This window comes from Bidens hawaiensis, unplaced genomic scaffold, assembly GCF_021521415.1.
Source record: "Bidens hawaiensis isolate Kalapana, Puna unplaced genomic scaffold, B.hawaiensis_p1.1 tig00010069_1, whole genome shotgun sequence".
NCBI lineage: Eukaryota > Viridiplantae > Streptophyta > Magnoliopsida > Asterales > Asteraceae > Bidens > Bidens hawaiensis.
In genome coordinates this window covers 166,708-182,088 of record NW_027491760.1, presented here as the reverse complement: position 1 = coordinate 182,088, position 15,381 = coordinate 166,708, and the positions used below count along the sequence as shown (strand labels likewise).

At 36.3% G+C, this 15,381-nt stretch overlaps 2 protein-coding genes across 3 annotated transcripts; both read right to left on the bottom strand.

The window, feature by feature from the left end:
- Positions 1–3,349: 3,349 nt before the first annotated feature.
- Positions 3,350–7,685, bottom strand: LOC143534133 (caffeoylshikimate esterase-like). 2 transcript variants are annotated; one of them, XM_077028707.1, is made up of 8 exons: positions 7,603–7,685; positions 7,378–7,468; positions 7,249–7,281; positions 5,357–5,503; positions 4,469–4,599; positions 4,242–4,379; positions 4,053–4,151; positions 3,350–3,783 (listed from the first exon to the last, which is right to left on the bottom strand). In XM_077028707.1, exons 4-8 carry the CDS (start codon positions 5,430–5,432, stop codon positions 3,463–3,465), a joined length of 765 nt encoding a protein of 254 aa, XP_076884822.1. In that variant the 5' UTR covers positions 5,433–5,503; positions 7,249–7,281; positions 7,378–7,468; positions 7,603–7,685; the 3' UTR covers positions 3,350–3,462. The 2 variants fall into 2 exon arrangements, with proteins under 2 accessions (XP_076884822.1, XP_076884823.1); XM_077028708.1 differs by lacking the exons at positions 7,378–7,468; positions 7,603–7,685 and having other exon boundaries at positions 7,249–7,299.
- Positions 7,686–10,460: 2,775 nt separating this feature from the next.
- Positions 10,461–12,393, bottom strand: LOC143534134 (outer envelope pore protein 16-4, chloroplastic-like). Its single transcript, XM_077028709.1, has 6 exons — positions 12,266–12,393; positions 12,104–12,155; positions 12,002–12,033; positions 11,001–11,034; positions 10,786–10,853; positions 10,461–10,709 (listed from the first exon to the last, which is right to left on the bottom strand). The coding sequence occupies exons 1-6, from the start codon at positions 12,335–12,337 to the stop codon at positions 10,575–10,577; spliced, it is 393 nt and encodes a 130-aa protein (XP_076884824.1). The 5' UTR covers positions 12,338–12,393; the 3' UTR covers positions 10,461–10,574.
- Positions 12,394–15,381: the final 2,988 nt, after the last annotated feature.

The following is a 15,381-nucleotide window of genomic DNA, read 5'->3' as shown; positions in this document are numbered from 1 at the left end:
ACCAACCGTCTGTATCGCTCAGGATCTTTCATTGGATCTCCTTCCTTTGGGAGGAGTTTCTTTGTAGGAAGCATTGGGGTATCAACAGGTTTACAACCCAGTAAGCCACATTCAGTTAACATATCAAGAACATACTTTCGTTGGGAGAGAAGTATTCCTTGTGGAGAGCGGGATACTTCTATGCCAAGGAAATACCTCAATCGACCTAAGTCGCTGACCTAAAACTGAGACTGAAGAAACTGCTTGAGTTCGATAATCCCGACCTCGTCATCACCTGTGATTATAATGTCATCCACATAAACAACTACGATAATCCTCTTTCCTTTCTGGTGTCTAAAGAAGACAGAGTGATCGTAGGCACTCCGAGTCATCCCAAACTGTCCCATAACACTAGAGAATCGACCAAACCATGCCCTGGGAGACTGTTTAAGACCATATAGAGAACGGCGTAGTCTACAAACTTTCGAGGCCTCCTCCTCAACAACGAACCCTGGGGGCTGCTCCATATATACCTCCTCCTCAAGAACACCATTAAGAAAGGCGTTCTTGACATCAAGCTGATGGAGCGGCCAATGATTAATGGCAGCAAGAGCGATACAAATACGGACAGATGACATTTTAGCAACCGGAGAGAAGGTTTCATCGTAATCAATGCCATATGCCTGAGAATACCCTTTTGCAACCAACCGAGCCTTTAAGCGGTGCAAGGAGCCATCTGGGTGTAGTTTAACCGTAAACACCCAACGACAACCAACAATACGCTTCCCTTTAGGAAGTGTTTCAAGATCCCATGTATGATTGGACTTTAGAGCCCCAATTTCATCTTCCATAGCATGTCTCCATCCTGGGTGAGCGAGAGCGCTCGTCACATTCTTGGGAATCGGGTAGGAATCAAGGGTAGTGGTGTACGCATGAGATTCAGGAGATAGGTGGGTGTAGGCAACATAGTCCTGAATTGGGTAACGAGTACATTTCCGGGGTTCCTTGCGAAAGGAAATAGGTATATCGGGAAGTGGGGCACCAGGAGGATCATAAACGGGTGTATCAGAGGTTGTTGGATCGGGTAAGGATGTATTAGTGAGAGGTGTGGATTGCTCAGATGTAGACGGAGTATCGGAGGGTATTTCGGGGTCGTGGCCAGGGTGTGAATCAAGAGTCGCTGATGTTTGACCCCTACCCCGCCTAGCATATGTGAAAAGCAGTGGCGGAGATTCTGTCGGTGGGTCAGAATCAGTAGAGATTGGATCGGTAGAAGGAATTGACACAGGAATGGTGGGGATGAAGGGAGATGTGGGTATATCGAGGTCGGGAAACGGGTCAGAAACAGGAGTGGAATACTCGAGAAAGTAAGGAGACTCGTGAAAAGTGACATCGGCACTGGTAAAGTATCGGTGAAGTGATGGGCTATAGCATCGATACCCTTTTTGAACCCGTGAGTAACCAAGAAAGACACAACGAATGGCTCGGGGATCAAGTTTGATGGTTTTTGGACTATGGTCATGAACATAGGCGACGCAACCAAATACTTTAGGTGCGAGAGGAAATGGATCATCGTTGGGAAATAGTACAGAAAACGGTGTTTTACCATGAAGAACGGTTGAGGGCATGCGGTTAATCAGATATGTGGCAGTGAGAACGGCATCTCCCCAAAAACGATGAGGAACACGTGATTGGATCATGATTGTGCGAGCAACATCCAATATGTGACGATTTTTGCGTTCGGACACACCATTTTGTTGAGATGTATAAGCACACGATGATTCATGAATAATGCCGTTGGTTTTTAAGTATGAAGAAAAGTCGGTGGAAAAATATTCTTTAGCATTATCAGATCGAAAAGTTTTAATGGTGGTGTTAAATTGGTTCTGAACATAAGCATTAAATTCTCGAAATATGGAAAATACATTACTACGAGATTTCAACAAATAAACCCAAGTAGTGCGAGAATAGTCATCAATAAAGGTAATAAAATATTCAAAACCCAACGTAGATTTGATAGGGCAAGGACCCCATACATCAGAATGCAACAGTTCAAAACAAGAACTGACTCGATTGGGCACCCTAGGGGGATAGGGACGTCTGGTATGTTTACCAAGTTGACACGACTCAATGAAAATTAAAAGACGAAAGTGGTAAATCTGGTCGCATTTGCCTCAGAACCGCTGTAGAGGGATGACCTAACCGACAGTGAGCCTCCCTGACAGCGGAATCACATAAGTTTGCTACAGGATGCGAAAACGGGGATATACGATAGAGACCTCCTGATTCAAAACCAGTACCAATTATCCGGTTTGTTCCTAGTTCATGAAAAACGCAGTGAGTTGGGTAAAAGGTCACAGAACAGTTGTTTTGTTTGGTAATCTGACTCACTGAACAAAGACTGGTAGGAAATTTAGGAACAAATAGGATAGAAGACAGTTTTAGGTTTTCCGAGTTACTGATGGATCCTATGCCGAGAACGGGACATGAAGATCCATCGGCAAGACGTACCGGTGCATGGGAAATATTTTGAAGACTAGAAAAAAAACCCGATTCCCAGTCATGTGATGTGTGGCTCTAGAATCAATCACCCATGATAAGTCAAGGCTAGAAGGTTTACCTGAATGTGCCGAGCTGGTTTGAGGATGAGGCAACTGGGAGGTAAGAAACCGTTAAGATCATGCTCCTCTTTAGTAAATGTATACATGTATGTATTTTCGCCCAAATTGACTGTGAACAGTAACAGGTGGAGGGCGGGAACAGATTCTGGCGTAAACAGTTAATCGTCGTGAACAGTTAATCCCGGCAGCAAACAGTTAATTCCGGCAGCAAACAGTAATTCCGGCAGCGAACAGTAACTTCCGGCATGAACAGTGATTTCCCGGCATAAACAGTAATTTCCTCGTGAACAGTGATTTCCGGCGATGAACAGTACTCCGGGGGTGAACAGTGATTCCGGCGTGAACAGTATTCTGATGAACAGTGATTCCCACGTGAACAGTGCTCGTCGGTGAACAGTACTTTCACGGTCGAAAAAAAAAAAGATTTCGTGACAGGACAGAACAACAAGGCAGGGGCTTGTTTCAGATCTGAAGGCTGCTGGTGACGGCTGGTCAGACTCGAGTTCGGGTCAGATCGCGGCTAGGGTTTGGATCGAGAGCCGTAGCTCTGATACCATGTAAAGAAGATGGTTGTAGTGAAAGTAATGTTTATTACTTGAAGGTGTGAGAAATACATAAACAACTACATCTATTTATACACAAATAAACCCTAGCTATCAACCCATAAAAGGCCCATGGGCTTTAGCCAACTATATGGGCTAAAACCCTAATTATAACTAAATACAACTAACAATTTATAACATGATGAACCATTGCTACTAGATTCTGTTGTAAAGACATAATATTATCCATTGAATAAACCACATGTCTATATATATACATTATTCAACTTGAACAAGGAAAACAGTTTGGCTGCAGGCTGTTACATGGCGGAATGCAACCGCCCTGCTTTCCACCTGCGCGCCTGTTGTATCGATGGTGATGAAACATTAACCAATGTGTCCTCACATGTTGCTGTAGTTGTACACGTGTCACTACATCGCTTGTCAAGCCAAGAAATGATGTCACGAAAAACAATATCAATGTTGTGGTCTGTCTCACCAGCAGTCAAGCCGTGCCACATACCTGGGTAGAGTTTTATGGTCTTGTCTTGACTGCTCGCTTGACCATATAATGCCTTGCTTACTTCTGGGTCCGTGACTGTATCAGCTTCACCATGCAACACAAAGAAGGGTATTTTCACCTGCCAATAAAGTCAAAGTTAAAACTGTTTCGGACTTTTGGCTGGTAGGTCTGTAAACAAATCGAACGAATTTAAGCAGGGCATATTGCGTCCGTTCATTTAACAAACGATCGTACACAAATAATTAAATGAACAGGGTATTCTTGTTAGCATGTTCGTTTGTTGAGAAATTGATGGTATCCGTGTTTGTTTCTGTTCATTCAATAATAGTATAAACAAACGGTTTACGAACGAATTGTCAACGCAAGAGGGTAATTTTGTAAAATAACCTCGTTTAATGTGTCTTCAAGGCTCATGCTAGTTCTAAGCAATTCAAGAGCAGTTTTAAGCCTGGGCTTCTCTTGGTAAATCAACTTGTTCCCGCGAATCTGTACACACATGTTAGTTTACAGAATTAGCCTTGGATGACATGAATATAAGAGGTGCAATGAGGGGTGGTAGTGGAATTTAACTAGTACCTCTTGTCTTTTAAGAGGGTCCTTAAAAGCAGCCTCAATGACATCTTTTGTAGGAACAATCTTCCAAGTGGGAATCAAGTCCTCTACTCTTGTTAATATTTTTACCACTAGTGGGTGAGGCTTCACTTTCTCTGATATCTATCAACAATATATATTGAAAATTAATACAAAGTAATTATGAATTAATTAATATATAAATCAAATTAGCCCTTAGTTTATAGTGTTACCTTACACATGGGAGCCACAAGAACAGCACCATGCCAGAAATTTACATCTTTTTTGTGTACAAGAAGGGCTACTGCACCACCCATTGACTCTCCATACAAGAATCTTTTTTTGTTCTTGTATTCATCTTTTCCTGATATACAAAATTTATCATGAAGTTATATGATTTAAACAAGTGAACATTATTGTTCTGTTTAAGTGATATCACTTGTTGAAAATGTTTGACGAATCAAGGTTATGCGAGTGTCGGATGCATATATAACACATAAATCAAGTATCATATACTATGTATAACAAAAATAGATTTCTATCACTAAAAGTGATTACACAACACTTAGATTGATCGTTGCGGGCTCACATGAGAAGCCAAACAAGTGTGTCACATGGGCACTCTAACAAACTCTATACCGTGCCGCTTCACGTAAAAGGAGAGCCAAAGGGCAAGGCACAGCATGTTAGCACCATCTTCACCAAATGGTGGGTGGGGTTCAGCCCGTGACAACCAATCAAATTTTTTGTTTGTTTCATTTAACTTTATTTGACCCATAACACGCTAGCTAAAGGTTGACTAGCTAATGTCTCATTGCCTATGGGGCAATGACACGACGCTTTAATTAGCATATTCCAGTTAGCCCACAACACGCTGTCTTGTTATTTTCAAGTAATCAAATGGTCGTTGGAATGGAGAGTCGATGTGTATTTATTGGTTGAAGTTGCAATAATTAGATACAAGTTGTTTTGAGTATGGTACAAGTTACCTTAAAATAATTTGATAATAATAGATTTGATTTATCCAAAAAAATTGATTATGTGACACTTAAATATATACTAAAATAAACATAATTCATAATTATCACTTCAAAACTTGATTTTTGATAAGTGATGCTTACCAGAAACAAGTTTAAAGTAGTTGTAACAATCATTAACGATGTCATTGAACTTTTTGATGTAACAACGTGCACCCATAGACCGCCCATGTCCTTCATAATCGATCCCAAACACAGCTTATCCATAACTAGCTAGCTTGGTCCCGCATCCTACAATCGAATTTTATTTTCTATATTAGAACGATTAATAACTTAATTAACTATGAAAGTATACACCACAAAATATACAATAACCACGTCAAATAAGATGATACAGTTATACAATACTAATGTAGTATAAAACTAAAAAAATGGAATATCAATATTATCCAAAAACCTTAAACTTTCTCTTTAATTATAAAAAATATATATTTATGCAAAAAATTATCCTCTAAAAAAAATCAAAAAATGTATTTTGAGTGATCATGTTGTACTTGTAGTCTTCTTTCCCTTTTAAGTGGGCATTGATATTAAATGCCCATGTTAAAATTGAGCATATCAATCTACAACCAAAATAGGTATTAAGTTATTATAACCATTTCAAGTGAGGCAAACAAATATCAAAATGTTTTTGACTATAGATTAGATCTACATATTTTTGAAGTGATCATTATACCGAAAATAGAAGGTAAAGAGGGTAAAGAGGGGCCATCAACCTTGCTATTATCAGAACTAGTTAGCTCGGTATACCGAAAATCACATATTTTTGGTACCATTACCGGTACCGAAATGTCGGTACCGGGACCAAGAAATCATAGTTGTCAATAGCGAATAGTGGTAAATAGCGACGGGTCACCTATATGCTACATAGCGAATAGCGGTAAATAGCGACCGCTATTTCATATTTAGCGATAAAGGAGTAGAAAATTTTTAAGCAAATAATTAGGCTTTATATTCACAAAATAAGCTTTTATGGTGGAACTTGTAGAAGGTGCAGCTGTTTGGTCGATAAACAAGCCTTAAAAATAGGTTTCTATAATTTTTTATATTAAAAAATAAAATAAAAATTAAAAAAACCCTAAATACCGCTATAATCACGCTAAATGACCGATATTTAGTATATAGCGGTCTATAGCCGCATTGCTACATAGCGCGCTATAGCGCCCGCTATCATCGCTATTAACAACTATGCCACGAATATGTGATTTTCGGGAAATACCGGTACCGTGTCGATCCTGAAACTCAAAACTTTGGTACCGGTACCGAATTTGCTCATTCCTACCTAAAAATGAATTTTCATTCTTAGAAATTGTGAGTTGAACAAGGATGGGGTCGGTACCGTACTGGTACCGGTAACGGTACCGAAAATCCCGATCCCGAAATCATAATTTCGTGGTACCGGTATTGAAATTTTCGATTCGGTACCAATATTTAAGATAAATTCAGAAAATGCCGGTACCGTACCAATACCGAAACTCAAAACTTTGGTACTGATGGTACCAAATCAGTACCGGTACCAAATTTGTTCATCCTTGACTTGAACCTTTCAAGTCATTATTCACAAAGACTTCAGGAAAAAGTGGTATGGTAATTCAGAAAAATCAGAGTTTTTTAAATATTCAAAAAGTTTATGAATCAATTTAAAAAAGATTTCAAACTACTCGTGCACATTAACTTATCGATGCCGATGAAGCATAGTTTTCTTTTCAGTAGGATCGGTTTTGTCATTCAAAATGGGTTGCGTCGTAACTTGTTGTCCGCTTATCTACCTCTTTGATGTAGTACGTTGAATCTTATATTAAGAATTGAAATTAGAAAACATAAGTTTTGTTACTATATGTAAGAAAATTATAGACAGGCTATATTGCCTATAAGTTTCAATATCGTCACTATCTAGTATCTAATATATTAGTCATCCATCAGGCATGACCAAAAGTGTAAACAAAACTCAATTCAATACGAGAAGATACATTTACCTTTCATGAAGTCACCACATTCCATACCATAACCTGCAAAACAACCATCAACAATCGATAAATCTTACATCACTAAACCCTATAAATCACAAACTTTTATGTGTGTGAATGATATATACAAACACATACCATGGCAGAGGAAGACAAGGGCTTTTGGAGAAGAAAGAGGCAGCCATCTACAAGTAAAAAGCTGAACTCCTCTTGAATTCTTTATATAATCCTGAAAAGTTCGCAAAAACCACCACTAAAAATCCAACTTTTATTACAAAATCATAACACCCATGTAACAAAGATTCAATATTAGTGACAAATAAACAAAACCCATTTGCTAAAATCAATCAAACAACTACGTACCTCTTGGTATTCAACCTCCATTAATGGTGGTTTTGAAGTGAATAATATTAATATTGTGGATCAAATGATATACGAAGATGAAAAGATGGATTATAGTGGGTGATGGTTTCCAAAATTTATACGAGACCCATACCCTGTAAGTATGCCCATAACTTTCGGTATCATCATGATTGGTGACGTGGAGAATGTTTCCTCAAATTATTTGATTTCATATTAGAATATGCATTGTTTTGTTGGATAGATAAGTATGTATAACTCGTACGCTTGGAATATTGATTTAATAATCACTTCAAAACTTTGTTATATAATATATAGTCACAAATAAAGAAAGTTGGTAAGTTTTATTGATATTTATTATATAATTTTTTTTTTTGTCATAACGAAGTTTTATATAATTTACTATAAAACGATTACAATAAAGTGGCAGGCAAACGAGCAACAAGCTGCGCCGCAACCCCCTTTTGAATAGCAAAGCCAATCCTGCTAAAAACGAAGCTTTGGGACCTAGAAGCTGAAGAGGTTCCGTGTACGACGCGCTGAACCCTACTCAAAAATTTCACAGCCTCTGGAGCCAGAAAACCAAATGTATCAAAGACAAATGGTAGAAAGACATGTTGATTATCTAAACAAGCTTTCTCGTGTTTAATTTATATTGTTAATTGATCTTAAGCTAATTCAAGTCCTGAATTGATATGAACACAACACGAAGAAATTGGAGAATTGTTAAACGTTTATTGACCAAGAAAAATATAACCTTAAAATATTTGATTACAATTGTTAACCTTGTTAAACTATAATATGTATTGCTAACTAGTAGGATAGATATACCCAACTAGTTATTATCTATGTAGAGTTTTTTCTTAAATGAGTTGAGAGGAAATAATATTTATTAAAAATGGGTACTTTGAAAAATATTTATTAAAATAAGTTTTTCTAAAAGCGCATTTTCTTACCACTATTTTTATTGGTTACTAATATTTTTTCTTAAAAAAATTTGTTTAAAAAACATAAACCAAAAAATGAATTGAAAAAGAAAATAAGTTTTATTACTTTTAAATTCATTTTTTTTTTGTTAAATCCAAGATGATTATTTCAAAACCAATTATTTTTAATTCTAAGATGTAACTGTTGATGATTAATACAAAATAATGAGATCGACTTCATGAGTTGATATTAGTGGGAATACTAAAATACATATTTCTCACATAGCTCAATTTCCAAGTATCCCAATATAGCTCGATTTCTTTCTTTGAAAATTGACTAAAATAAAGAGGGTGGTAGTTATAAGTCTTATAACACATCATGAGATAAGATCGCTTGAGCACGTAGCATATGCAAATAGCATGATTTTACTTTTATATGAAACCCAATATTGTGTAATTGGTCCGGGTCATTCTAGATTTCTAGACCATCTAGAAAGGGGTCATGTGGGTAGCCAGAATGATGAGTCTAGATGCTTAAACGAGCCAAGCTACTTAAGATAGACTCACAAGCCTTGACAACCTATAACTAATGAGATGGTGTAACTCTCGTTTTATACAAAAATTACGATTGAAAAAAGTAAATAATTTATATTTGCTATATGTATAAAATACAGAGAGAAAGGTTCTCCTACGAAATTGTTTTTTCATACGAAACATACAAAGTGGTGTAATATCAAATCAAGCTTAAGTTGGATAATGACGCAACCTATCACACAACCTTTACAACACAACAAGTTTTTCTAAAAGACGTACCTTTTGTTAGTTATAGCGACACTATACTAATACTAAAAGTAACAAAAATTTATGGTATATTTATAAAAAAATATTGAAGAATGAAGATAATATATGTAGAAATAGATAAAAAGTCAACAATTGTGGTTTCATTTTCTATCCTAATTTTCAAACTAAATACATTATACACACTTGTTCAAACCTCACTATCACCAATTTATATGGGAGATATGAGAAATGACCCTGGCTTGCCAGGGTTCGAGTCCCGATCTCACCCGGTTTTACCGGCTCCTCGTTGTCGTGCCGTTTGGCGGGCGTAGGGGTCGGGTTTTATCCGGGGAATCCCTCAATAGGTGGACCGCTAGGGGCTCCGTCCGTCCGGACTAGTGGCCGGCTCGGGATACCTTATGGGGGCCGCGTACGGAGTACCCAGCGTTACTTAGTTGGTCGTTCAAAAAAAAAAAATCAATGTCTCAGGCTTAGCAATAGATTTGTTCACATAAAGGTCCAGTTACTTGGTAATTGGTATGTTTAGCACAAAAAGAAAAAGGCTTTGTATCTATTGATCTGATCCCTCTCCTGTATATATAACTTAATTAGATATGTAATCTCGGTTTTACAAAGCTCAAGGCGCACCGGAAGTAGTCCGAAACAACATGGTTTCAAGCTAAGGCGTTACGCCTTTTGTATGCAAGGCCCAAGATATTTATATAATCATTTTTAATAATTCTTATAGATCTTTAACATCACTCACCAAAAATCTAGACTAAGTCAAAGTAAACTATGTGTGACTTAATATATAAATATCTTTATGCACAAATCTTTCCCCTTACAAGAGCCAAGAGCCGCGCCTCAAGCTGCTTTTTTCGTGCGCCTGGCTCGCCTTTTGTGCACCCAACTCATTTTTCAAGTTAGAACCGACCACGCATGAGTCGCCTTGCACGCATTTCAAAACCCAATATGTAATAAATAATGAACAAGCCAAACACAAGCTTAAAGAATTATTACTGAGCTCGAGGTTTGGGACATATAAAGCTTGAACCAAGCCGAGCTCGGCTCGTTTACACATGTAAGACAAGTCCGAATGATCAAAAGGATGTCAAGTTGTCAACTTCAGAGTCTTATCCTAAATAAAAAGCAAAAAGAAATTAGCAATGGGATCCTATCATTCTTCAAATTGTTCAGGATACGGTTCAAAAGTCTCAAACTAGTTCATATGATTCTTGATGCACTATATTAAGCTGGTTCAAGTCTCCTTCAGATTGCTCTTGATTGGTCAGCAATGGCGCAAAAACCAGAAAGAAAAGCAGTCATCACCGCAACCTGCCTCCAGTTTCGGGTCCCAGCACCAATGGCTGCACCTGCAACCCCACCTGCAACTAGAGCATTCACCTGTTTGAAAAATCAAATCTCAGCCACTTAATATGCTAATTACAATCTAATGAACATCATGTGCAATGTAGCTCACCCAATCATTTTTGTTGCGGTATCTTCGAATCCCACAACGCGTAAATGAGAAAATTCCGGCAAAGAGTCCTAATTAGGACATATAAAGAGATGCGTAAAAATAAATGAATGTTTAAAGCATAACAAGACAAGTAAAAGATAAATTCTTTTTTACAAGATTAAACTTCACAAACAGGAAATGTGCACTGCGAATGAAAAGAAAAACAATGAGATTACCACATTGAAACCCGTATTTACCAACGGTCTTGGCCTGCAAATAAGATAAAATATGGAACCATTAATCAAACTGGACCTACAAATTTGAGCACACATGATTTACTTATGCCATGTTTGGTTCGCGAATCATGTGAAATCGATCAACTTACTTTTAAAGTGGTTTAAAATCATTATGTTTATCAACAAATCGGCGGTGTCCTGATGATTGAGTGTTATGTGCCTTATGTCCAAGGCTTGATGCAAAACTACTATCGAGCCGGGGGGTCTCACCGGAAGCAGCCTCTCTATTCCTAAAGGGTAGAGGTAAGGCTGTCTACATCTTACCCTCCTCAGACCCTACCATAGCTTTGCTATTGGTGGGATATACTGAGTAAGATGATGATGATGATGATGATGATGATGATGATGTTTATCAACAAAAGGTTTGAGTAACACAGTCACCACAAAACACAACATTGCCAAAAAGAAGTGGCATAGGCCCCTTTACTAGGCGAGGCCCAATAAATGTGCTTCTAGTTCCCAGACGAGTGCTTCGGTATTGTCTAGTTCGTCTAGGCGGAGGAAGGAAAAAAAGATCGATCTTAAATTGCGATTATACTAATCCTACATTCTAAAAATTAAGAATAGTGCTTGAAGAATTAAACCGATTCCAGCAAACACCGAGGCCTGGAATTACGGCTGCGACATCAAAAGAAACGCAAGGAGTGTGATTGAACCTTAGATCTAGGAGAGGTCAAATTAATTACATCGAACATTTTGTTATCCAAGTTTTGGAATTACATTTGAATCTTGACCATTTAAGAACTTTTAGTACTAATTAGTAATAATAGCTTTTGTTTATTTTATTTGAAGAACAGTACTAATTAGTAATTATTATTTTATCTCAGGCTTTGCGTCTTGCGCATTTGATAACTATGAGACTTTGAAATTTGCGGGTTAATTTGAAACCTAATCAAGTGGTTATATTATAATAGCATACCAATAAAGAAGGAAAAACTTACAAGGAAAGAAGCTCTGGAAATACCGGTAAGCCCTAAATCAATAAACAGAGAATATTATTTCATTTGTTTGTGGCATTTGGGGGATAATAATAATTTACTTACCTTTTTGGTTGGCATCGTAGGAACCAGCACATGAGCCCCAGATTAATCCGCCCTGTAGGGGTTTAACTAATTTCATTTCATTTGATTGTGTAACAGATGATTATAATTAGAATTAATAAGAAAGAAAAGAAAATAAAAGAAAAGATGAATGTTGGTGCTTACAGTTCCGACGCTGATGATGGATTCGACGGCGATGGAGGAGCAAGGAACATCGTGGTACCACTCTGTCTCCATCTTCGTCTTCGGAGGTCTGTAATTAATTTTAGGCACACGGTTTTAGCACGCCATGCCCATGCCCATGCCCATGCCCATGCCCATTTTGGGTTAATTAAATATTATTATTAAAGTGATAGGTAGTATGTTTAAATATTACTATCACCAATTTATATGGGTGTCCTGATCTCACCTTGTTTTATCGAATCCTCGTTGTTGTGTCATTTGGCGGGCGTGAGGGTCGGTTTTTATCCGGTGAATCCCTCAATAGGTGGACCGACGTCCGTCCGCAGTAGTGGCCGGCTCGGGCTACCTTTAGCCACGGCGTTACTTAGTTGGTCATTTAAAAAAAGTATTATTTATGCCTAATTGTATTTTCCTTTCAATTCTCAAACTTTTTATGTTCAAATTTTTTTATACCTTTACAAAATTTTGTACTTGAAATAACTTATGGGGTGTTTAGGATTGCTAATTTTTACCAACCTATAACTTGTTAATTTTTTAGAAAATGAATAAAGTGTTTAAGATTAACTTATTAAAAAGTTATAAGGAAGCAAAATAAGGAATCATAACTTATTAACTTTAACCGAAATCTAACCAACCTTGTATGTTTGTGTTTTTTCAAACCTTATACCTCTATTTCTTTTTTTATACATCCATTTTTTTAGCTTCGAACATTTAAATATATGTTGTAACTGATTATAGCATAGCTTGAGACACTATATGGTTGAAACCGGCATACATTAGCTTCAACTTCATAATTAAGCTTGGAACACCATGACCGAACCATTTTTAATTGGAACAAATGAAAAAATGCATCGGATTATTAACCGAAACTGACCCATAACCAACATATGATTAAACAATCATTAGCTTCGATGTGAGGTCATATTGATGAGTAATACAAAACCAGAATCATTATATGAACAAATGCATCATCTTCAAATATGTTTATTATTTGCATACAGCGTTTATGTGCAACCAAATAAGTTTTATTCACAATCAAAAACTACAAACAAATAAATTTTATTTACAACCTCGAACTGCATATCTCTCGTATGTTTTACATGTGAACCTATTTATTCAAGGAAACTATTTACAGTCCATCCCTCACATTGTTTTTACACACAAACCTTTTATAGTTTCTATGATCTAATTTTTTACACATAAACCTTTTACACACATATATATGCAAACATAATACCTGTTTAGTTGTATTTCTTGAGATAGATTGCATTTAAATGCGGTTTTTAATTATTTTAATGTGCTTTCAGGTAGCTTAAGTATCTAACACAGAAGTACTTGAAGAAGCACAATATGCGATACTAGCTTCGTGTGATTTCTTCTAACAAAGACCGCAATGTCTATGAGCTGCGGTATTTCAACATTGCTGAAAATGAAGGTGAAGATGAAGATTAAGCCGACTTTTTGTTTAATGGTTTTGATCATGATTTTGTTTCACAAAATTCATCGAAAGTTTCTAGAAGTTCTCTTCTAACTTCTTTTGGTACATTAACGTGGTGCTTGATTCATAATGTTATTTGGAAAGATAAAAGATGATTGCTTGGTTTAACTATAACAAAGTTCTCAGTAACAGCTAAAGCTTAGCTAATCTAAGCTTGAATGTTTATTATATAAGACATTTACAAGAGTACAAAGATGTCAACTCATTTCTGGGTGAATGGTGATAGAACTTGCAAATATAATATTTTTCTAAGCTATAGTGGCAGAGATACTTGAAATTCTTTTAAAGTCATATATACGATAGATTATTTTGAGCACGGTACTAGATTTCCGGTAACTTCTCTTGTTACTTCTTGTTTCTATAAATTGTACTGAAAGCGTTCTTTTAACAAACTTTGATTTTTTACTTCATTTTGAACATCACACTGATGCTAAAGATTGGCCTGAAATAAATTATAAAATCTCATGGAACAATTATCTATTATGTAATTAAAGATATGTATTAATTTAATTTTAAAATTTAGAGCATAAAATGACGATATGAAAACGATTGAACCTTTTTTTTTAAATATAAAACTTAGAAAGTGGGTGAAGATAACAAAAAATAATATTGGTGATTGGATCGATCAAACGAGCAACACGACCCACAATATAATATCTGCCGACAACAAATGTCTTCTTCCTTGCGAGCTTCTATTAGGCTATCTTTAGTGGGGCGCGGATTTGGGCGAAAATGGGCGAATTTGGGCGCGAACACCCCCCTCCCCCGGCTATTTTTGGGCGAAAAGGGGCGGGGGCGAGTTCTTCTCGTCGCCTGGAAGAAGGGGCGAATTTCAGTGGTGGGGCCGGCATGTATGGATATGTGAGTGTTATATATATATATAAGTTCTGTAATAATACTAATCCTATATGGGTTAGTATCATTTGAGAACTCTAAAAAAGTTAAGAACTTCTAGGAACTCATAAGAAACAAACATTTTTTTAATTTTTTTCATATATCAACATTGTTTAAGACTCATATCATCATCATCATCGTACTCAGTATATCCCACCAATAGCAATGCTATGGTAGGGTCTGAGGAGGGTAAGATGTAGACAGCCTTACCTCTATCCCATAGGGATAGAGAGGCTGCTTAAGACTAGTTTTACCATATTTTATATATAAATTTGTTATTACATATATAAATCACAAGTTTACATATGTGTAAAATTTATGTAATAACAAATTTACATATATGCAGAAAAAAATTTAGATATGTGTAAAAACTAATTTTCATAATTGTAATCGTAATTATAGATATAAAAAGTGATAAAACTACACTCAAATAAGACTAACATACAAAAAAATTTATAAAAAACGTTAATTTTTTTAAGGGTTCCTTCAAGTTCTTAAATAATTTAAGAGTTCTGTAATGATACTAATCCTATATATATATTATCCTATATATATAATATATATATAGGATTAGTATCATTACAGAACTCTTAAATTATTTAAGAACTTGAAAGAACTCTTGAAAACTAACGTTCTTTATAAAAATATATATTTAAGAAGAAAAAATTACAAATTTTGTCATTTTGAATTACATAAATTATGGAAT

Bases quoted from the DNA above. Each gene is read 5' to 3' on its own strand.
- LOC143534133 (XM_077028707.1), bottom strand. From the start codon at position 5,432: ATGGGTGCACGTTGTTACATCAAAAAGTTCAATGACATCGTTAATGAT. The intron at 4,152-4,241 runs GTACTAGTTAAA...ATGTGTGTACAG, and splicing joins ACCCTCTTAAAAGACAAGAG to ATTCGCGGGAACAAGTTGAT. The intron at 3,784-4,052 runs GTTATTTTACAA...CTTTATTGGCAG, and splicing joins TTGAAGACACATTAAACGAG to GTGAAAATACCCTTCTTTGT.
- LOC143534134 (XM_077028709.1), bottom strand. From the start codon at position 12,337: ATGGAGACAGAGTGGTACCACGATGTTCCTTGCTCCTCCATCGCCGTC. The intron at 12,156-12,265 runs GTAAGCACCAAC...AAACCCCTACAG, and splicing joins CCATCATCAGCGTCGGAACT to GGCGGATTAATCTGGGGCTC. The intron at 11,035-12,001 runs GTAAGTTTTTCC...TCTTATTTGCAG, and splicing joins TTTCCAGAGCTTCTTTCCTT to GCCAAGACCGTTGGTAAATA.